The 25,215-nt window shown below is 33.2% G+C and overlaps 1 protein-coding gene across 1 annotated transcript in view; it reads left to right on the top strand.

The window, feature by feature from the left end:
- Positions 1-25,215, top strand: part of LOC142342678 (uncharacterized) — a 221,277-nt gene that overhangs the window by 79,618 nt on the left and 116,444 nt on the right. Inside the window, exons 24-29 of the mRNA XM_075394163.1 lie at positions 1,138-1,263; positions 5,299-5,560; positions 6,552-6,670; positions 11,984-12,197; positions 12,623-12,740; positions 24,725-24,996. Coding sequence (XP_075250278.1) covers positions 1,138-1,263; positions 5,299-5,560; positions 6,552-6,670; positions 11,984-12,197; positions 12,623-12,740; positions 24,725-24,996 — 1,111 coding nt within the window. The remainder of the gene's footprint in view (positions 1-1,137; positions 1,264-5,298; positions 5,561-6,551; positions 6,671-11,983; positions 12,198-12,622; positions 12,741-24,724; positions 24,997-25,215) is intronic.

The raw sequence follows: 25,215 nt of genomic DNA, 5'->3' as shown, positions 1-25,215 counted from the left end.
AAAAAAATATTTTGTAAGATCATTTTTTGCCCAATTTTGTAGACTTTTTTCAATTTTTGCCCATATTTTATGTAGATTTTTTTCTTCAAGTAGACAGATTTTCTGCAAGCTGGCCTGGTTTTGGTTATCAGGTCGCTGTATGCTCTGTGTTGCTTAAAATTGACAATTGGTATTGATATTTTTTATTTCTATCTTTAATTTTTTTTACTGTGTTTTTGTTTTTGACTTATTTGCTGTCACCTTTTTTTTCAATTTTTTGTTGGCTTCCTTCAATTAGTGTTTTTTTGGAAAAATTTTATAGGATGCTGAGGCCAAATTCAAATTTTACTTCGAAACGTTACGGGATATGTCTGTTTCTTGTTTTTTCGTCTTGCACTTCTTTGATGCAGCAAACGACAAAACGGAATTGTTTTTAAATTTTCATGTACCTGAATTGCTTTCACGAGCATGGATTAATTGATTTTGCGTATTAGCAGTGATTCATGAGTGAATTGCATGACTATGTCATTTGATCACAAATGACTCAACACGACTATCTAAATGATGTTAACACTACAACTGAGGTAGCTGTAAGCTTTTTGGAAGTCTATAAAGACCACCTGCATAAAATGTTGTTGACAATAAAGCATTACAACCAAAATAAAATGATCCAATCACAATTCAGTTCCGCAGAGAAAAATTTTCCTAATGTTTTGAAGTTCTTGAATTGGTTTCATAGGTGTGGAAATTGAAAGTCTATTTCCCAGCTATATTTTGCAGTCTGGGTAATAGAAACAAAAATCTATAGGAAAAAGTTTTATTGAACTTATCTTTTACAATAAGAAACCTCTGCATACTATATCTACCGGCTTCAACAATTTATACTACAATGTCTTCAGTAATATAGGTTTTGCTGCTTTTTTGGCTATCGAACGGCATATCATTGAATACAATTCTTGAAACAGATTATTGCAGGATTGATGTTAATTTTGTAAGAATATTGTGTAAAAGCTCTCTCCAGAGTAGGCATAAATCTGCAAGATTCTTGTAGGGTCTTGCAAGATTACCACCCGATCCCGACTGGAGTGGGCAAAAAGTATTAAAATGCTTAGCTTAACTCTTTTCTCTGATAGCCTAATTATTGTTTTCTTTGCATAGTCGGTGAAGACGTACGAGTTCTCTCGTAAGGAACCAATCACGTGCGGGTTTCCGATCATCAACATCGACTACAGGGGACCAGAGGTTTTCGATCCGTACAATATTTACAGGAAGGACAAGAACTTCGTTAGTTAATTTATTATTTCATAGAAAAATTACACCCGTTTTAATTGAAGGAGTTTTGTCTTGGAGTTGATTGATTATTATTTTTCCGACCCCACTTGTGGGGGGTGGGGAGGAACTATATACTCAAATGGGTTTTTTTTTTGTTCCGTGAATTTTGGCCGACCGATATATTCATCGTAGAGAAACGTGCGTGGTATCATTAAAAAGCTCGTCCAGCGTAGAATTCGAAATTGAAAAGATTTTTTTGAATTTCGTTTTTTTTTTCGAGGAGTTATCGAGGTTTAAAGTTTCATGTGAACACTGGATATTTGGTTCACTTTTGTTCACTTTTACCGTAATTTTCGTTCGAATTAACGTTTTTTCTACGAAAAATTTAATTCAAAACTTGATTTCACGCCAAAAAGTAAATTAATTTTAGGTTTTTAATAGACAAAAAGAGATAATAAAGACTAGTTCTAGTCTTAGAGGGAAGTTTAATAAATATAAAAAAAATCGAATTAGGTTTGGGAGCTCTTTTTTTTTTTTTAGAAAACTTTGCAATTTTTTTTTGTTTTTTCAAGTCACCTAGAGACTACTAGACATTTTAATACCGAAGTTCCGTTAATGACAAACCTCTTTTACGATCAAATGAAGCCCAATGAACAAAAAATTTGTTTCGAAGGGATCGCTCATGTTTTTTTTGGATTCGTATCTCAAATTTCGTAATTTCAAATGAAATTTTGATTTATTTTTTGAGGTTTTACTAAAGTTTTATAATCCTATGGCATAAACTTTTTGACTGAAGGTGTAATAGATTTGCTAATGAGCAATAAGTGAATCTATCTAGTGCTGTGAGTGGACAGCTAATGGCTGTTAAGACTTTGAAAATAAATTTTCGAAATTTTTTCAAAATTAGTAAATCATAAACTTATTTTTGTGAACTGTAAGTTCGTCTCAGTAAAACAGGATTGAACTCCTTCATACCGGTGCAACATACGTTAATCTCATTGGCGGCTTTATCAAATACTATTGGTTATACGTCTTCAATGCCAAAAGATTTCAAATTCTTTTTAAAATTTTTTGGACATTTCGTTTTATTGGTTCATTTTGAAATCTTATCACGTCATCCTAATATTGATGGCTACATCTTCCTTTATTGAAGACGTCCAAAGGATCATAGATAAAACTTTCTGAGAAAAAAATATGGTTTATATGGCGTCAACACTTTCTTCTCCCATTTTTCTAAAGAAATTTTGGTTTTGCCCGGATTTGTTTTTTTTTCATAGTCATAAGACATATTGTGATGTCATATTGATAACCTAGGCATGATAAACATCTTTGTATGCACATCGTGGCATAGCTGAGCGTATTCATTGAATTCCTACGAAAGCTTATGAGATTAATGGCTGTTAAGACTTTAAAATTTTTTTTTTTGAATTTTTTTTGAACATAAATCAATCTTAAGCTTATTTTCGTGGATTGTAAGTCAGTGTCGGTAAAGACAGAACCGCTGTTTTCTGGATCAACAACAATTTATCTAGTTTGTGGGTTTGTCTTCTAACTATTGGTTCTTTTGACTTCGGTGCACGAGTTTTCATAATTTTTATACTTTTTGGATTTTTTTTAGTAATTTTGGTTCCTTTTGAAATCGTATTACATTATCCTAATATTGATAGCTCCCATTGGCTTAGTGAAGACGTTCAATGGATCGTTGAAAAAGTTTTCAGAGAAAAAAGCTTATGGTTTAAATAGCTTCGACACTTTCTTCTCTCAATTTTCTACCGATTTTTTTGATTTTGCCTGTTTTTGTTGTTGTTTTCATAGTCAATTACTTGTTGTAATGTCTTATTGATAAATTTTGAATGACAAACATCCTTGTCATCACATCATCTAGGCATGATTTAGCGTATTAAATGCCTTCCGTTGAAAGCTGTAGAATTTTATGACTTTGATACTATGGGTTTTCTCGAAAATTTCGTGGTTTTGATGTATTTTTCTTTGCCATACGACTTATTGTGATGAGTTATTGATGTCACATGAATGAAACCTATGATTGCTATTTCATCGAGGCCGAATTTAGTGTGTTTAATTAACTGCGTTGAAAATAATTGAATTTAATGTCTTTGATACTAGGGCTTTTCTCAAAAACTTCGTGGTTTTAATATCTTTGTTTATATTTGTTGTTTTTCAAGTCATTTTGTAACAATAGAAACAATCACCTTGCTGTTAAAAAATTAATTGAAAATAGAAGAGTTTATACTGAAAAGTTCATTCTCTAATGGCTTTGAAATTTTTCTCGCTTAATTTTTGTGAGTTTGCTGTTTTTTCTTTTTTTTTTTTAGTTTTTAGGTAGCCGTAAAATTCTGATCGGTCTCATAAACCTTTAATGTTGCCTGTCCTGTTGCTCATAAACTTGTAATGAGTGATGTTACCCGAAGCAGTCAGTCTAAAGCCAATAGTCATAAAAATTATGATATTATACATATTCAAAGATTTTTCAAACTTTTCAGTTTTTTTTGTTCTTTTCGTCAACTTAATCTCGTCATTGAGAAGTCCACTCCAATTCCTTGAATTTCGAAAAACAACTTGTCTACTAATATTATGTCGTAACTGATTTTTTGTTTGGTGGACATTATGCGTTTTCATAAAAAATATTGTGAGTGGTGTATTTGTGTTTCTTTTTTCTCTTTTTTTTTGGCTTATTCAGGTAATAACAGATCCGAATGATTTTCAAATGTGGCCCAAATGAACGAACTTCTTTTCTCTTTTAGTTTAATTTTAGCTGAATGAGTATAAATGTACACTGAAATAAAAATAAATAAAATTCAGATAATAGCTGATGATTTTAATGGCTACAATAATTTATGTTATTGTTCTTAATTTTTTGAGATTTTCTGCGTCTTTGTGTAAATTGTTCGTTTTTTTTGCGATTTTCTGCGTATTTAGTTTATTCTTATGGTTTAGTCTCAGAAAAGACAGGTCCCATTAGTTTCATATTGACTTTTTAGTAAATTTATCAAGAATTATTTTGTTAAAAAGCTAAAGATTTTTTTAGACTTTTGAAATTATTTGGTTTAAGAAATGTTGATTGGTCTTTGACTTTAACCTTTTTCTCTATGTCAACTTTTTACCTGATTTCATTATGAAAAACATACATGGAGTTAAGGTTTTATCGAAAAACATACGTGGAGTTAAGGTTTTATCTGATTGCATTTTGACGTTGTTACTAGGTGCTTTTAAAATTATATATTGGGTTTCTGCCGTGAAAATTTTGTTTTTGCATATTTTGTTGTTTGCTGTTGTTTCTCGTAGTTTTTTTATTGGTAGATCTCGTGAGCGCTGTAATGAGAAATGGCATTATGTAATTCAATTAGTATTTACGTTTTGTAACGTGTTTTTTAAAGTCAAACATCTATTTTTGTTATCTCTTCATTTGGTTGACAATTAAGTCAAAAATGTAGATGAGCTCGGGTCGGAACATCATGTGCGAACGCACATTAACGAGCCGCCTTGTTAATCATAGATTAAATCTTGACTTGATACCAGTTCACCACACCCACAATTCAGATTCTTGTCTCCTCAGAGGAGACCTATATGCGATTTGTACTCTCAGTTTCACCCCAGTTAAATTTATTTCGCATTTATTGTAAAACAAATAAAACGCCAACCTAGGTTTTTTTTGTGTTGACCAATTTTCACGACCAATTTGAGGTCTGGACTGTATAATCAGGCCCAACTCTTGTCTGGATCATCCGGGTCAGATTTCCACCAGCTCACCCCGGGCTGAAAGCGACACAGTAACATTTTTGTGCATGTGATTTCTTATCAAAAGTAGTGATAATTCATTCCGGTTTCGTAATGATTGACGGTAAAAATTGTTTGATGATGGCAGTTGTTCCCTGCGGCTTGGTTAGGGCAGAACGCGCAAAATTTCGAAACATATTAAAACTTCAATTTTATTTTATATTTTGAATAGTAGTATTTAAGTCATCATAAAAATTTGTAGGGTCGGTAAAAAATACAAATAATTATATGTTAAGTTTTGCAAAATTTTAGTTGACCGGCAACGTCATCCTCAACTGCGATGATACTCTGAAAAACCGAAAATGGTGGGTCTGCCAGTCCTTTAGCGAGCAAACAGGGAAGGCATCTGGACCGGAGTTCACACCCCAATACTTGGGAAACGACACCGCTGAGTTGGTGATACCTGTCAAGAGTATGGACTATGGAGTTTACAAATGCACTCTCTCTGTCCAGATGCTGGTGGACTATGCGAACCCTGTTTATTTGAATTACGCGTTCACCTATATTAAAATTGGTTAGCATTTAGCTCGGTTATACCAGTCCATTAAATCACACTCAGTACATTAAATCACACTGATTTTAAAAAAAAACACTCACAGGAATTAGAAAATTTGCGTCAAGGGGAGAAAGAATTCATTTCAATGAATTTATCAAAAACCATGATAGATTTATTTTTCGAAATATCGTATTTGTTCATGTTTTATGAAAGTAATTTCTGACTATTCAAAGGCCGCTCAAAGATTTGGCCCGTTTTCAATACCGATATGCCTTAAGTTGTTACCAGATTATAATTTCTTTTAAGACAATATTTACCCGAAGATTATCTGATCGTATGTTACAGATTAAAGTTTCTGATGCCTTATCAGATCTTATATTCTAAGAATTTGTGAATCACTGGGCTAAAAAGTTAAACGGATCGGCTTTAATGCTTCTGAAGCCCTATAAAGTTACAAAATTTCTGATTCGTCTAGTTTCAAGTAAAGAATATACAGAGTGGGAGCACTGTCTTAGACTATATTAAGTTACATCTCATGGCCTGTTTGTTTAAGTTATAACCATGTTTATACTCATGTTTGCTACGAATCCGCACTATTTTCTACAAAACGTGCTGTGTCTTTAAAATTGGTTTTGGCGTCTCCAAATCCTGTTGTCGATCAGAGTCATAGATATATCATGCAAGTCATGAGTACCGGAGACTACGGGCATGAGGCCGTACGTATAAATATCTAATTCAGTTTCTATGATTCAGGAGAAATCATAGATAAATCATAGCCTGTTGCAGAGGAGTTCATAAAAAATCATAACAGTTTCGCTACGTTTTCTGTACCCATCTTAGAACGGTCATTGAGGTTAGTGTAATCCATTGATTGGCTTCTATAAAATTACAATGATCCGTCAATGAGATTCTATGGGACACCCAGAGTATGAATGACATGTTAGTAGAACTGTTGGAACGCAATTGGTCCGTTAAGAAAAAAAATACAATCACTTTTTCCTGTTTTTAGTTTCGTACAAGCTTTTGGGCCAAATGTACTACTCCATCACAACTTCCGACCTTGGACTTGAGCAAGAGTTGCTTCTCAACCCTGGAGAGTACTCTATTGACCTGGATTTCGACGGAGGGGTTAGTTGGCGCTCGATTTCCTTACCCGAGTAACACACTAATTTCCCGATCAAAGTAAGATTTTTGTCGGGTACTTTTCTCCAGTTTTGATAGTTTTTGTCCCTCATTCCACTCAAAATTCTTAAGGCTTTGAGTGAGACTCCCTGACAATTTTGCTTGATTTGTGCTCATTTTTTAAGATTTTTTCTCGAGTCACCAACATAATTAACCTATCTCACAAACGTGGCTTTCAGATAATCACCACCTAGAGCTTTTTCAGCTGAATTGTTACCAAAATATATTTACAAAAATAGAGAAAAACGAGGGTGTGGAGTAAGTATTTTTTTAAAAAATATATTATTCTAAATTGAACAATTAATATAATCTTGGATGAATGCATAGGAGTAGAAATACTTTCTGGCGATCAAACTTAAAAAATTTTGTTATTCCACCGCGAGATAACAAAAACCGATATCTGAAAAAATGTTCAGAAAAAATGCAGCCTTACAACAGCTTACGATAAGATCATTCAATCCAATGGATTTTTGTTGTTGAAGTCGGCCGAGACACGATTTACAAATACCAAAGACACTACTTTAGATCACTTATTGTTAAAGTGAATATGACGCCAACAGTTAATGTGTACCCCCATGAAATAAGCGATTATTATCCGATTGCACTAGAATTTCCAAAGAAAAATGTAACGAAAAATACAAACAGGTACATGGGAGATATGTCAATGACAAAAAACGAAAACAATTTTTGCAAGTTTCTAATTGCGTTGAAAACTAGACTCGACAAGGAGGCTCGTTAATGTGCGTTCGCACATGATGTTCCGACCCGCGCTAATCTACATTTTTGACTTAACTGTCTTTTGACTTAAATTTTGGGCAAAGAGATAAACAAAAATAGATGTTTGAGTTTAAAAAAATCGGTACACAACCAAACTAATAATTGAATTAAGTAATGCCGTGCCTCATTACAAGGACATCTGCCATTAAAAAGACTACGAGAAAAAACAACAACAACAACAACGACAACAAAAAGCAAAAACGAAAGTTGCATGGCATAAACTCAAAATCTAAAATTAAAAGCACCTAGTATCAACGTCAATTTACAATCAGACAAAACCCTAACTACACAAAATTAGTTTTTCCTAACTGCGCTGCAGATAGTAATTTTCCTAAATAAGACTAGTTAACAAATTGACAAACAGAAGAAATAAAGAGGCGATATTCAAAAATCAGTTAACATTTTTTAAACCAAATAATTTCAAAAGCCTTAAAAATCATTAGCTTTTAACGAAATAATTCTTGATAAATTTACTAAAAAGTCCAAATGAAACCAGCAGGTCCTGATTTTGGTTAGAGTAAGCCATGGGAACGGACTAAAGAAGCAGAAGAACTAAAAAAAAATACGAACAACAGTTAACAAACATTGCAAAAACACAAATTATTGGTGCCATTAGAAAAGTTAGCTAATATCTGAAAATTATGTACTTTTTTCCAATTTCTAATTATACCAATTCAGAATTCAGCTAAAATTGTACTGAATGATTAAATAAGTTCAATTGGGCCATATTTGAAAATCATTTGGATCTGTTATTACGCGATTGTTCTAATGGAAGAGAAGAAGAGACATAAATACACCACTCACATAACTTTTTATTAAAACGCTTATTGCCCACCAAACACAACATCACTTACGTCATAATATTGGTAGCCATGTTATTTTTTTTTTAAAAAAAAAAGAAGTAATTGTATGGGACCTCTGAATGATGAAAAAAGGTACAAGTTGAGAAAAAGAACCACAAAAACTGAAAAAATTGAAAAATGTTAAAAATGTATAATATCATAAACTTCAAACTATTCGCTATAAAGTAACTGCTTCGAGTAACATAATTCATTCTATCCTTGATTACAAGCTTATGATACTGTTCAACACTTTACAACTACCTAAAGAATAAAAAACACAGGCAAAAAGAGCAAATTCAAAAAAAATGAGCGAGAAAAAAGCTATTAAGAAATAAATTTTTCAGTAAAAAATTTTCTATTTCAGATTAATTTTTTAACAGCAATGGGATACTTTTTTAACAATTTGACTCCAATGAACCAACAAACATAAAATTTACATTAAAACCACGAAATTTTTGAGAAAACCCGTAGTATGAACGCAATTAAATTCAATGGCTTTCAACGGAATACGATATGTTGAGCCTCGAGGAGACAAAAATGATGTTTGTCATTCATAGGTCATCAAAAAGACATTACAATAAAACATTGACTATGAAAGCCAACAAAAACAGGCAACATCCAAAAAATAAATAGAAAAGTGCGAGAAGAAAGTGTCGAAGCCAACTAAAGCATAAGCTTTTCTCTATATGTATGATCCACTTAATGTCTTTTCTAAGCCAATGCAACAATCAATAATAGGATAATGTTGTAAAATTCCAAAAGGAACCAAAATTATGAGAAAAATTACCCAAAAATTTAAAAAAATAAGGAAAACACGTGCATCGAAGTCATAACACCGATAGTTAGCAGATAAAACCGCTAAATAGATCAATTTTTGTTCACGTAGAAAGTAAGGGGATTCGGCCATAACTGAGACTGATTTACAGTTCACGAAAATAAGTTTAGGATCGGCTAATGTTACAAAAAAATTTCCGGAAAATCATTTATAAAGTTTCAACAGCTATTAAATTCAATAGCTTTGAACAAAAGCCAATGAATACGCTCATTTACACTTCAATTGGAGTACAAAGATACTTGTCGTGCGTGGGTGATCAATAAGACCATAATACGTCTTATGGCTATGGAAACAACAACGAATACGGACAAAACCAAAATTTCAATAGAAAAGAACGAGAAGAAAGTGTCGAAGCCATTTAAACCACAAGCTTTTCTCTGAGAACTTTAACCATGATACATTGGACGTTTTCTCTAATCCAGTGGGAAAAATCAGTATCAGGATAATATGATAAGATTTCAAGAGCGACCAATAATAAGAAAAAATCCAAAATTTCTTTTTAAATTTTGAAATCTTGTGGCATTGAAGTCATATAACAAATAGTTAGAAGATAGAACCACTAACCAGAAAAAGTGCATTTGCAGTAGAAAGGAAGGGGGTCCTGTCATTACTGAGACTGACTTACTGCTCACGAAAAGAAGCTTAGGATCGGTTAATGTTGATAAAAATTCTCGAAAAATCAGTTTTAAAGTCTTGACAGCCGTTAGCTGCCCACTCAAAGCTCTAGATAGTTTCAATTATTGCTCATTACTAAATTTATTGCACCTATAGTTAAAGAGTCTATGCCATAGGACTCCAAAAAATTAGGAAAATCTCAAAAAGAAAAATCAAAATTTCATTTAAAATTACGAAAACTATGAGTCGAAGCCAAAAAAATAACACGAGCGATTCCTTGAAAACGAATTTTTGGTTCATTGGGCTTCATTAGACTGTAAATTAGGTTGTTCGTTAATGGAAACTCCGTATGAGAAGTGACTAGTCTATAGGTCACTTAAAAATAAAAAAAAAGATATGAAAAATTTCTTAAAAAAAGAGCTCGGAAATATAATTTAAATTTTTTTGATAGTTTACTTACCTATGAGACCATAACTAAACTTTTTATCACCTTTCGTCTATTGGGGACTCAAAATTGATTGATTTTGTGGCATGAAATCAAATTTTGAATTAATATTTTTGTTAAAAGAAGATCTTAATTTGGAGAAAAATTTCACTAAATGTGAGCAAAATTATGCTAATTATCCCGTTTTCACACAAAACTTCAATCCTCGATAACCTCTCGAAAAAAATGAATTTCAAAAAAATCTTTTTAGTTTCGAATTCTACGCTGGACGAGCTTTTTAATGATACCACTCACATTTCTCTACGATGAATATATCGATCGGCCAAAATTGACTGAACAAAAAAAACCCCCCTTTCAGTATATAGTTCCTCCCCCCCACAAGTGGGGTCGGAACAAAAAACCCGAATTTCACCAGCTCAATAATTATAATACTATTGTGCTGAAGTTGAAAACTAACTGGATGAACAATGTCCTCAACTATTATCTAATAACAAAAAAATCTCCGAAGAAAGATAGGAACGGCTAAAAACCACAGAATCCAGGAATAATTTTATAGTCATAAGAAAAAAAGTAAAAAAAAGTAAAGCGAGAAATTTTGCGTAGGAAAAAAAGAGGGTTCAAAAACAGTTTTTCTGAAAGTTATGACGACTGGAGATGCTTGTTTGGCAAAATTACTTAGATCTTAGTAAAACGAGGGAAATGATTGACTATGTAGAACGTTGCAGTAACAAAATGACAGACTCAAAACAGTTAGAAAACCGGTTAAATTACAGTGGTATTAGAAAATTGTTACCCTCAGACATGTCTATCGAATCTACCTTAAAGATTCCTAATAATTCAATAGCAAAAACTATTTTTCTTGCTCTAGTTTTCGATTTTGAGGTATATGAGTGTGTAACTGAGTTAAAAAATTCGTTCACATGCGGAAATGACAATTTTTCATAAATAATTTTGAAAAAATCAGAAATAATTTTTTGCTACATTATCTAATGATGTTCATTAATTGAATTTTTCCTGAAAAACTATAGCCATTGTATATTAAACGAAGCAATAATAAAACCCCTTCCGAAAACTGAACCTGGCTGTAGTTGTGAAGACTATCGCCCGATATCTTTGTTCTCAAGCATGTCCAAAATTTTTGAGAAAGTTCCTTCGGGACATAAACGTTTTGAGGGAAAAACAATTTGGTTTTCAAAAAAATTTATCAATAATTGATGCGCTTGCTAAACTAAAGAGTTCTACAAGGTTCTGTTTTTGGGCCCCTTTACTGTTTGGTTTTTGTGAATGACGTGCCGGAAAAACATTTTCTTAATTAATTGATCTCAACTGCTGTTGAAGGACATCATGAAAGTAATCGCTCTAGTACATCAGATAGCAACAAGGTGCACCCGTATGGATAGCTTGCTACAAAATATGTTTGTAATTCAAAATGATCCTCTGATTTCAAAGGTTTATTAGCAAGTAAAGGGCACAGCATTGTAGGGCAAGAAATTTCATTTATTGTGTCCTCTTCTTCTATTTTGAGTTTCTTTTGTACTCTTTTGTTGTATTTAACATTGAAGAAGAAATAAATTATTATAAATTATTATTAGGTGGCTTTCTGATATGGTTCCACTAATGTTGCGGAGATTTTCGTTCAAATACTCTTTGCAAAACTTTTGTTGCAAATCAGAGAGCAATCGGAGCAAATAATTGCGCGATACAGAAAGTGTTGCTAACAAATTAATCGTTATCCTTTTGCACAGGTGTTTGTTGAGTTTGAGTGGTACGCCAAGTGTGGAGACGAGGAGTACCCAACGAACATTTACGGTCAACTGAACAACAACTACCCACCTCCACTACCCAGGGGCAGGGTGCCTGGATTGGCAGGTGGCATTGAGGGATTAGGTCCCGGTCGGATCCTGAACGACGTCTCCTACCTCAGAATGATTCCAAAGCTGTACCCTGGAATGCACGACGGTAGGGACACATCTTTGTCACATTATCAATAAAATTTGCATTTTTTGATACCCCCTGATTGAGATTTCGACAATGTGATCAAGGTACTACCCTACCCAGGTTGAGGTCCCTGACCGAAAGCCGATATGTCCAGACCGTCCCACACAGAAAGTGTCTATGTCCATGCGTTTTCCGTGTTTCCAGATTGTGCAAATTTGAACGCACGACACCCCCGTCGTGCTTTCAGCTGGGTCTGGACACATAGACTTTCGGTCTGAGACCTCAACCTGGGTTTTCTTAATCTGCAGTGTAGTCAGTCTCTATTTCTGGACCTTTGCTGTGTTTTATGGAGCAATTTGAACAAAACGGCTAAATAATCGATTGTGTTTTTAAAGTGCTTCATGTGAACAAATAATGTTCCTCTTCTGCACTCTATATTCTTACAGGTATGCAATGTGAGATAATGGCAATCTTCGAGAAAGACCCCGACCCCTTCGACAGAGTGGGCCAAGCCATCATCACTCTCAACCTCTTCGAGTTAAGCGTGCCCACATTTAAAGTTGTGTAAGTGATTCACAGCCAAACTTTAAAAGTTCAGACCGTTGAAGTTGACTTTGAGTTGGATGTGAGATGTGATCTTCATGGTTTCATCGAGCGAAGTTATTGAGTTTCTTCTTCCGCCTAAGTGAATGTGAGCTCTAAACAAAAATACAAGACGATTATAAATCTTGTATTTTCATGCATTAACTTATGCCGATTCGATTGTGGGCATAACTTTTCGAAGAAGAACATTAAATTGCAAAAAGACGGTTTGATATTTCCAGATATATTGTCAGGATTTCGCCGCTTGATTCCACTCTTTCACTATTTCTCACTGTTTTTTTTAAATTGCTCTTGAACGAAGTTCATAGCAACTATTGTAACCGTGTTGGTCTTTTCTAATGCAAATTTTTCCCTTGACCATTTTGCGCTTTTCTTCTAGAGCATTCTTTGACTCAAGTGACTTTTTCACGCTTTCATTCTTCGTTTTTGAGTGATCTCTATTGCTCTTACTCCGAAGTAAAGCTTGTTGCTAACATAAAATTGGTTACAGCATAGCAAAAACAATGGCCGCACAGCCGAGTTGTCAGTGCATCTGATTAGGGAATGGGAGGGCAGTGGTTCTACCCGCCTGTCGTTCGAGAAAAATTCTTCCGACGGTTGTCGCTTTATGTTTTTGCTATGGAATTAAATGACCCTGCAGAAATGACCCTGAAAGCAAAAAAAGTTATACAGGAAAGACAAAAAAGAAAAATTGAGGTGAATCCTGCGTAAATTTTCTTTGCAATTGGATACTTAGATGCTGGTAACCATACACTTCAAATAAATTTAACCGAAAATAGATACAATTGCGAATATATATATATATATATATATATATATATATATATATATATACTGGCTAAAAACAGCTACTTTCCAAAAAAAAGTTGTGACATAAAATCATATCTCTGGTTTAAATAAAATTATTTCAAGAAACAGCACTGAAAATTCGTATACGACCATAAAAATGAATCGAAACCGAATGTTTTGATGGCTGAGTGGAGCTATATTGCGGTGCAGTTGGTTTTTTAAAATTCAAATAATTTGAATTGCATTGCGGCGCTGTTTTTTTAGACATTCGTTCAATTATTTTCATGATTTTTGAAGTCAATTCGGAGTGATATTTTTGGTCACGCTGAAACAGGAAGTGGAGCAAAAAACCGAGTGGATTTCCAGCGTGCAATTATTTTCCTCTAAATTTAAAATTCGGTTTCTCGCTAGTGGTTTTTAGCTCACATGGGGCATTTTGACATTGATTTTACTGTTTTTCAATTTTTTTTGATCTGTTTTTATTCTAATTGGTTTTCCTAATCCAATCATTGTCTATTCTAGAACTAGTTTGTTTGTTTAGTCAATAAAAATTCTGTGAAATGTTTGTCAGGATTTATCCTGCTGTTTTTTTTGTTTACGTCATCTGACTTTTTTTTTCGTTTTACATTTGTTCACACCACAAAGTTTAAAAGTAAAATTTTTCTTCTTCCTCTCAGCAGCGGCATTTTACGTCAAGGCACGCGTACGGCATTTTAGTCAAAGTTTTCAAGTCAAAGTTTTTAATTCAATTGCGTGATTAGATTTTGATCATACGTGACTTACCTCACTCAGTAAAATGACATTTTTACTTTAGAATTTATTTTAATTTGAATTAGTTTTAGGTCAACGGAACTCTGATCTATTATGTGTAATAAATTTCACTAATAAGCAGGCTTCTGTGGAAGGAATTTTTATCAAACCTAACTAATTTATCGCTGAATTGGGATCGTTTTTGTTTGTAATCCCCAGTACGTTATGCCCCCCCCCAACATCACGGTATGCCCCACCCCAGTTACAGAGCACGTGCCCAAACACAGTATACCATTTTGTAAAAATACTGCACGTGTGTCTGGGAGGTGCAAACAATATGCATCCACTAAGCTGGGGGCACAAACGGAAAAGGCCCCTGAATTAATTTTTGAGCGGCATCTGTAACGTTTCAAATTATATCTTTAGCTGTTCCTGTCTCTATTATATTACACGCATGTCTGTTTCATCCGCAGCTATTCCGGCAATCTACCGTCTCTGTTTGGAATTTTATCTTATAAATTGAGCTTGAACAGCTGTTCCATATCGTAATTTTAAACAATTAAAAATCGTAAGTTTTAGAAGTAGCACTCTATTGCTTTCAAATCAAATGCAAAGTGCTTCCCAAATTTCTTTTTAAGGTTTTTGTGCTAAAATATTGCACAATGAACGGTGGGAGATGATTTGTACCATAAAGTTTTTTCCTAAGACAGTCAGATATTTCTGTCAGATTTTCCCCGCTATAGCAATCACTTGAAACATCTGTCTGACAGAGCCCGATATATTTTCGATATAACCTAGAATATCACAAACATTAAGCGTTTGATTTAATTCAAATCAGCAACTTCAAAACATCCAGTTGTTGGCTATGTAAAATGTAGCCTATTCCCTTATCATAATAGTACCTCCACGAGAGACGAATGTCTCATTTTAAAATTAGCTAAAAACAGGCCACATTGTGCTCAGAAACCTTTCAATGGCTTCCGATTACGATTTCAGGTTTTCAGCTCTTCAGCATAAGTTAACACTTGAAGTTAATAAATGAATGCACACGTAACTAATTTTTGAGTACAATTGTTCTTTTTAGTTGACAAGAAATAAAAAAAAATTGGACAATTTGAGTTTTTATTGAGGAATCAGTGTCAGTTATTTTTCCTCTTTCTCCAATTATATGTATACATGAAGATTCAACAAAACGTTTTGGTGAGCGTCAGTGTTGCATCGTTTTTAAAAAAAGAATTGCATATTGCGTTAAAAATGTGTTAAAAAACAAAGTAGGCCATCCTGTGTCCTACTAGGTAACAATTAGCTCATCTTATGTCAATTAAAAAACTCAAAACTAGCCATTCAGTGGAGAATTTCTAGATCCCATTTGGTTATTTTTTTCTTTTCGAGCAAACAAAATCTTTCAAATGAACAAAAATGCAAACAGCTAAATTGAAAATATATAGTTGTTAATTTTGTAGCAAGGTTTCATGAAGTGGCATGACTGATCTTTTGGCATCCTGTTTTTGCGGTCCCGTTCTATCATTGCAAGGCACAAATGAATTCGGCCTGGCACGGTTCAATTTGCCTCGGTCAATTTTTTACCAAGAATATTACCGAATTCCTTTTTCGCTATGTTAGTATATCGGACTGACAAAAATTTTACCGAATTGGGTTAATTTCAAGAGCTAGGCTATTTTGAGCGGAATTTAGTTACCAAAAACTGCAAATTTAGAAAACTTGAGAACCCTGGATTCCGGGCTATAAAGCTCTTAGCTCGAAATCCATTTTGACTGTAAATCAAATACAATTTATTAAATGGTAAAGAAGGGGTTGATTGTAATTAAAATTCAATTTATGGGTAACATATTTCCGCAAAATCTGAATTTGTAATGCACGATTGCAGACAGAAACAAAAAAACATGCAATAAAGTAAAATCATGGGATGTTTTTATAGCGTTTGTATTCTACTCTCTCCCGCATATGTAACTTTTATGTTTTGAAATAATCTTTGGACCAAACTTTGACAAAATATCCGCACTACAGTTTTTCTATCGCATTGACTGTGTTTCTCGCTATGATTGACTGAAAAAATTATTATAGATTCTGAGCTAAATCAGCAGGGGTTACTGTAGAAAATGAGTAAATGATAGAGTAAAAGCATTAGGAGAAAAATTCGAGCAACTTGTCAGATTACAGGGAACGAATAAACAGCTAAAGACATCTAGTTAACAGCATTCTTCGATACTTTACTGTTTCAAGTTTAGCCACTGAATTGAGGGGTGGTCTGAACTGCTGCCCATTTTGTTTTTGGTATTCTTCGCTAATCATTGTCGTGGCTGTTACTAGTGACGTTTGCGCCGAAGGTAACTTGTGACATTTTCAAAATAAAATCGTGGCATTACAATTTTTCCAACTGCTTAAAAACGTTATGTTGCCTGTCCATTGGCAATATGTCCCATTTATTACTTCGGTGCTGGTCATGTACATAAGTTGGAACATCGTCCAATTTTGATAGTTGAAAAGGATAGTGTGAAACATCTCGCTTCCCTTTTTTGTTTTTTTTTCACTAGAAAAAACTCAATTATAAACTGCATTGCAATTTTCTTGCAGTCTAATCTCTATTTCAATTCGACGTTCATTAGATGAAAACAAGCATAACAAAATGTTGGCATCAATCATTTCCTGTGGTAAATTTTCTAAATTTTCAATAATGTTTCTACGGTGCATTTGGCTTTGGTTTTCATTGACAAGAAAAAGCAATCGAAACGGCGTTTTTGCTGGCTTCGAAACAAATTCCTTCTAACTAAATTTGCAAGTGGTTGATTATGTTGGGCCTTATTTGTTAGAGAAATTATCTTGTCTGTCTATTATTAAGATCTCATTTCTGTATAATACACAGTTTCGCCAGAAGTTATTGCTCGTAGAAAATGTTCCAAACGGTTTGGAGGTAGGGAATGCAGTAATTGCATTATCAGCGATGTTTTTATGCAATTACATTTTCAAGATGTTAAGTTCTCAATCAATTACAAAACCCCGGAATTGTGGAACTTAAATGCACACATTGTTGAATTTATTTACCCATATTGTGGGTTTTTTAGCCACATTGAGGAATTTATTTAATTTGTTGAATTTATTTACATACGCGGTGGTCTATACCTATCGGATTTTGTACTTGGTTTTATAGTTTTATTTTCGAACGTAACGCAATTCCGAAAAATTTAGCAAATCCATTTTTGGGGAATTCAGGACACGAAAGATGAAATCTGAATTCCACAATTTAACGTAGCCGAATTCCACGAGGGAAAAATCAGCCAAATTCATTTCTGTTCAGCTTTTGCGGTGTAATATTGCCATTCCTGCTGAAAAAAGATGAATTATGCCTTTTTTGGTTTATATCAGATTTTGGATGTATGTTGTTTCTTGGCCAATTCTTCATAGTAAATCTTTTTTCTCTTTTTAAATTATTTTGCGTCTTTTCTGTTGGTGCACTAACTGTAAACTGCAGCGACTGCATAATAGACCCAATTTTGCTTTAAAATTTTGCTCCTCAGATTTTACTAGGCTTCAAATATAATATATTTAGAAAAAAAACAAAAAAACGAATAAATTTGAAAAAAATTTCAATTACTTTTCTTAATTCCAAACAAGGAGGCTCGGTAATGTGCGTACGCACATAATGTTTCGACCCCGCTCATCCACATTCTTGATTTAATTGGCCACCAAATGATGAACCAATAGTAAAGTTTCAAAAACATACATATCGCTCAAAAAACCATACACAATAGAATACAATAAGGCCACGATAGAGGGCCGATAAAACTTGTTGTTAATAGGACTACTGGAAAATACTATAATAAAAATTAAATAACAAACATTAATTACGACCAAAACTCGATGTCTATATTATCAGAAATATAACAAAATCAACCTTCCATCAGATGAAACCTAAACAAAAAAATAACCTTTACTTCAATAGAAAAGATATGGGACCTGTTCTCAATGCGACTGGGTAACAAGTGGACCAATAGAGCAAAAAGGTGCGAAGTTCAGAAATACGTTTCTATTTTTGAAAACAATTGATTTCAAAAATGATTATTATCAATAGATGAAAATTTAAATCACTAAAAATTTTATTTATATCTGCATATGAAGCAATTGAGACCTGTCATTATCCAGTGTACGTCATACGACTACAAAAAGAAGGACAAATACCGGCAGAACCAAGCTTTGCACGAAATGACAGTGAAACCGTTAAAACGGTTGAAACCATAAACTTGATACTAAGAGCAATGAAAATGTTCAATTTCGCATTATTTCAAAACCAATAGGACCTAACATTAGCGTAATAATTTTCAAAAAAAAACAAAAATTCTTTAAAATGTACAAATATATAAAATTCTCAATTATGTTACAAAATTTTGTAGTAACAGTAGTAACAAAACCGAGAAACAACTGGTTGGCACTAAAATTATTATTAATTTAATTATAGCTCACTAGAACCGGGTTGTGACCTGCCTTTACAGAGGCTAAGCTTCAAATCGAACAAAAAAACCAATTTACAAAAAATGGCGAAGCTCATAATAGCAATTTTTTTTTCAAATACTTGAAAAACAATTTTGTTTCAAATGTCACAACAAACAAAAGATTTCATTAAAAAGAGGTCGATTAAGATGCAACACCTCAGAAAGCCAGTTGGGCCTGTCATTAATGAGACTAAGTCACGAGACGACAAATTAACCTAAACAGGCAGAAGCCACATTTATAAGTTGTTATCTGCAAGAGCTGTAAAACAACATTTGGTGCTCATCTGAAAATCAATGGGGTTTTCCCTATAAAAGGCCTACATAGAAATGACAACAAAAAAACCAAAAAGTGAACAGCAAAGAAATCTCGAAAATTCCTCAACAAAAGTAATTGAGACTTCTTATTAGTGAGATTGAGTTACATTGTAACAAAAATCGAAGCTGAGAGGAACCAGTTGAAAAAATCTTTTTAAAAAAAATAACATGAAAGTTACCAAAAGAAATATCTATATACTGAAAGGTTAAAATAGGTTGCTATATTTCCTGGGGAAACAATTGAGAGCAATCATTATCAGGTATATATCGTACAATAATCAAAAGAAAGACAAATTTACGCAAAAAATTGACTAAATTTTGCAAGAGAACAGTTTCTCAGCCCAAAAGCGCAAACAATTCAATAAAAACAATTAACCTATTCGGATACGCCTTTTTTAGCCCCGTTCTTTCCTATCTTCAAATCTTTCCTATCTTTTATCTTTCCTATTTTCCCAACTATACCTATCTTCAACTGGATCTGTCAATAACGTAATAATTCGACAACGAAACAAAATGAACTAAGAAAATCTGCAATTATACTAAATGAATCGAAACTCGTAGTGTCAAAACCAAGAATCCTTTAGTTAATTATAAAACGGTTACAGACATTAATTTATTGACTATAAGGAAATAGTCTTTTGCCTGCTTTTATTGAGACTACGCCGAAGCTGAGAGAAATAAAAGAAAGTGGTGGCAAAGTTCAAAAATTCGCCAACAATTTCTTAAAACAAATGAATTCAAAGTTAGAAGAGACATTAGGTAACAACTGAAAGCATTGTCTGCTTCAAATATACCTCCTAATAAGCCGTTCCGATCACTGATTGCGGTGACTATGTCAGTGGACTACAAAAAGTGTTAAAAAATGAATGCAAAACATAAGAAGTCCACAAAATTTTAAGAAAGCAATTGCTCAGAGGCATAAAAAACACGAGTTTTACTCTGAGACCGCAAAAATCTGGTCGTTAGTATGCTTTTGTTGTAAATAGTGTCTGTCATAAGAGAGCCCTTATCAATAAGGGCTCTTTATGTCTGTCATTAAACCTCTTGTCGGCAATATGCATAAGAAACTATTAGCGGATTTTTTGTTTAAAAAAGTCGCCCCAATAAAATCTAAAATTTTTTACCGTATGGATCCATGGTGAGATCAATATCAGCTGCGCAACTAAGAAGAGATTCAATTGTTCAAATGGTTGCGAAATAGATCAATTTTTAAACAAAATTTTTAAATATGTCAAAAAAAAATCATTTCGTTTATTTATCGTGGTTAAATTCGCAAAACTCTGGGAAATTTTGATTTCTGAAGACTCTTAGAATCAGCGGGAGTGCAACTAGCTCTCTCTGAGCTTGCTGTGAATATGACTGCAGTTTTAAGGTGTCTACTTTCAGCAAATTCAGTGAAAGCGGGCTAAAAATGCATATTTGGTAACATTTTTTACGGTAAAAGTCTGATTTTTGAAAAATTTTGCATAAATTTTAGCCAAAAAGCTCCAATCGAACAATTCAGCAAACCTCTTTATCTTTTTAGATATGATCAATCCCACTACCGTTAACATTTTCAAGATTTTTTAAGAAAAATTAACAAAATCTTGGTCGAAAAATACGGAAAATGTGAACAAAACAACGGCATTCACTCTACTTTTCTCAAATTTTAGACTACGATAACTCCTTGTAAAAAACGAAAATCAGAAATTTTTTTTCCATATTCTACGCTGGACGGGCTTTCTAATGATACCACTCACAACTCTCTACGATGAACATATCCATCGGCCAAAATTGTCTGAACAAAAAAAACATAGCAGGACAAGTCCTGAAATACAATTCGAAGAATTGAATGAATAACTAAGACGTACTCTAACTGACCAGCAGATCAATAAGCTAAGCCAGCCAGAGCGCAAACAAAATCATCTCAAAAAATTGCGAAACTAAAAGAATGAAAGCTAAACAAAAATATACACATTGCTAAAACTCTTGAAGCTTTTAAACCTAAGCTAAATTTTTTCCCTTTAAAAATACGCATTTCAAAAATATGCTAAAAACCGATTTTTGTTTCTGAAATCGATCCAGTATTATATCTGCAAGACATGAAAAATGTTCATTGGCCCTTGAAGATCGATTAAAACGAAAATGACCATAAAACTTAAAAAAAAAATCAATTGCAAACCATAAGAAAATGTTGCTAAAAATGTGATATAATTATCTTCAGAATCATTTGCGTGTCTCTAGAGGATATCAAGTAACCCAATTCAAGCATTAAAAAACTCATTGGCTTATAGTTTGATACGCAATAATTTTTAGAAACTTCAAACTTCAAAAAATAGAAATTCTTTCTAATAAAATGTTGACAGCCATTCAATTCCCCCTAGAAACTATTTAATAACATACTATCAAGCCCTGGATGAGGTTACCTGACTACTGAGGAAAGAAAAAATAATTAAAATACAGATGTTTTGAAAAAACTTGAAAAAAATTGCAAATTTTATCAAAAAAATTTCTGAAAGTCGTAAGGTTTATTTGTTGAAAACAAATCCATTGAAACTAAAAACCATACAAAAACCTATTATCAGAACCTGGAATTTGTTGTCCCGCATTTGAAACGGGATGAATATCAGAAATTGACATTAACTTTAGGAAACCTTAAAAGTTGCTGATTTTATCAAAAAAAGCTAAAATTCGAGAGTTTAAAATGTTAAAAACCCATTCAATTGTTACTAGAAACTATGCAGTGCCCTCTTAACAAACTTCAAAGGAGATTGCCTGGTCCCTGAAGCTGAAAAAACTGAAAAAATGACGAGAATTTTCAAAAATTGAAAAAAATGCTAATTTTGTCAAAAAAAAATGCTAAAATTTGTGATATTCAAATGTTGAAACCAATTCCAAGGCAACTAAAAATTTTTCAGTAACTTATTATTCAACCCCTAATAAGGTTTGCTGGCCGCTGAGACTCAAACAACATGAATAATGACAAAAAATGTCAAAAAATATGAAAAAAATTGTTCTGTCATAAAATTCTAAAATTCAAGATGGCAAAAAATTGAAAACCATTCCATTATCACTAGAAACTAAGCAGTAATCTATCGTCAAACCCTTTATCAAACCCTAGAGGAGGTTTTTTGACACCTAGGTCTAATAACTTGAAAAAATGACAAACAATTTCAAAAAAACCTTGAAAAAAATTGCAAAATTTAGTATCATTTTGTGTATTTGTGCTTGTAGCACCAAAACCTATAGCTCATAAAATAGTCATAACAAGCAATTTTGTATGGCAAAATAATTTCGTCATTTTTTGAAAACTTCAATCTGAGACTAATTAAACAAAAACTCAAAAAAAATTACAAAAAACATGAAAAATTGCACCATTTCGAGCCCAAAATTTCCTAAAAAAGACCTTATATCCTTAAATTAAGGCCATCCCAGCAGCTGTACTACTATACGCACTTAAAAGACTACTGAAGCCCACTTTGGGCCCCTAATGAAACTTAATGCCCGCAGGGCTTTACCTGTTTATCCCGTTTTGGAAGATCAAAGTCATTGAAAAATGTGTTAACACATCTTAAAAAAACATAGCAGGACAAGTCCTGATACACAATTCAAAGAAATGAATCAAAAGCTTATAAATACTCTGCTTGACCAGCAGATCAGTTGAACATTGCCAGCGAAAGCACAAACGAAATCATCTAAAATAATTGAGAAACTAAAATAGTCAAACAAACTTAACAAAAATAAACTCATTGCTAAGACTCTTGAAGCTTTTCCAATTAGGGCAAAATATTTTACCCTTTTACCTACTACAAAAATATGTTTTAAATCAATTTTTGGTTCTAAAATTGGTCCAGTATTTTTTCTGTAAGACCTGAAAAAAATTCATTGGCCCTTGAAGATCGATTATTTCGAAAACGACCGAAAAATCTTTAAAATGAAATTTATTGAAAAAGTAAGTGAAATATTGCTCAAAATTGCGATATTATTATCTTTAGAATCATTTCTGTGTATATAGAGGCTATCCAGTTACACAAGTCCAAGCCTTAAGAAATTCATTGCATCAAAGATTGTCAAGCAATAATTTTTAGAAAAAATTTTAGAGTAAAAAAAATAGAAATTCGTGCTATTAAAATGCTGAAACTATTCAATTGCTTCAAGCATGTGTTTATTAACATACTATCAAACTTTGCATGAGGTTATCTGGCTGCTGAAGCAAGAACAACTGGGTGAAAGACAAATGCTTTAAAAAAACTTGAACAAAATTGCAAAATTTATCAAAAACATTTTAAAATTCGAAAGGCTAAAATGTTGAAACAAATCCATTGAAATTAATAAAACCATTGAAACTAACAACCATGCAGTAACTTTTTATCAGAATCTAGAATAAGTTTTCTGGCACTTGAGAATGGACAAATACCAAAAATTGACAAAAAAAATTAAAAATACTTAAAAGAATTGCACATTTTATCAAAAAAATGCTTAAAATCGAGACATTCATATGTTGAAAACCAATTCATCTACTAGAAACTATGCAGTGCCCTTTTATTAAACACTAAAGGAGTTTTATCGAGTCCCTGAAGCTGGAAAAACTCAAAAAAATAATAAAAATTTTTAAAAAACCTGAAAGAAATTGAAAAAATTAGTATCATTTTGCAAGTTTGTGTTTGTAGTACCAAAACATATAGCTCATTAAATGGCCATAGCAAGTAATTTTGTCTCGCGAAATGCCTTCATCAACCTTTAAAAACTTCAACCTACGACTAATCAAACATAAAACTGAAAAAAAATCACAAAAAAACATGAAAAATTCAGCATTTTGAGCCCAAAAACTACTAAAAATGACCTTTTAACTTTAAATTAAGGCCAAACCAGCAGCTGCACTACTCTAAGCACTTGAGGGACTAATAAAGGCCACTTTGGGTCTCTAATGAAACTAAATGCCCGCTGGGCTTTACCTGTTTATCCCGTTTTGAAAGATCAAAGTCATTGAAAAATGTGTGAACACATCTTAAAAAAAAACACACAGCGCCCCAATACAATTCAAATTCTTTGAAATGTAAAAAACACACAGCGCACCAATACAATTCAAATTCTTTGAATTGTAAAAAAACCCAGTTGAGTATATAGTTCCTCCTCCCACTAAAAGTGGGGTCGCAACAATAATTTTCTTAATAAATATTAGAAGAGGTGTGCTTAGGATGTTATAATCAAAATGCTTGAATATTTTGACGCCTTGGAAACTGAAATTAACACTTTGACGCTTTTCAATCGAAATATGTCTGAGTAATTATCAGATATTTCGCTATGCACTTTTTAAAGTCACGACAAAGTCAAACTCAAAAATGTTGTTGGCAGAGTCGATATGTTTGTTAATTATCATTGGCCATTTCAATTCAGAGTTAAGCGTATTTGGGCCTTGAAATGATTTTGCGGTAGTTATAGCCCAATTTGATCATGCATGTTTTTGGCTGAGCATTTTGATCTAAGATGACATTTCCGTAAGTCATTTCCGTAAGACCAAGTGTTCAATCACAACAATTTCTCTGAGAGATCAAAGTGGTCATTAATAGGTTAAAATGTCTTCAACTTCTGTATTATTTACAGAACAGGCAACGGAACAAAGGCAGAGCCCTACATAACTAAGGACTTCCGATCTGCTCAGAAGATAAACCCTATTGGCTCCTTCCGGGCTCTGAGTAACTGCACAGGATCAACAGACTGCTCTGTAACTACATTCGAGTGGAGTTTCAGATGCCTCAGGCCGGATCTCGACCTGCCAATCGACTATAATAACATATCAAATTATGACTTTATCAATTTGACTGATGACGAGACTTTGCAACCCAACTCAAAGCTGCGCGTCAACAATCGGCTTCGTGAGTTGATGATAGTTATGATCAGCACAATTGGCACTGTTGCCACAGTTTTGAAAGTCAAAATCTTTGTTTCATGATTGCTTGTAAAATCAAGTTTTATGCAGTTGAAAAAATCGACTTAATCAAAAGACCCCCAAACAGTCGAATTGGTGGATTGACCGTCGCTACTAAAAGTACCTAGCGGCGAGAACCTATTAAGGATCAACCAATGGTTATTTC

This window comes from Convolutriloba macropyga, chromosome 7 (genome assembly GCF_964194025.1).
Source record: "Convolutriloba macropyga chromosome 7, txConMacr16.3, whole genome shotgun sequence".
NCBI lineage: Eukaryota > Metazoa > Xenacoelomorpha > Acoela > Convolutidae > Convolutriloba > Convolutriloba macropyga.
The sequence above is the reverse complement of the archived record's forward strand: the minus strand, read 5'-3'. Positions and strand labels throughout refer to the sequence as shown.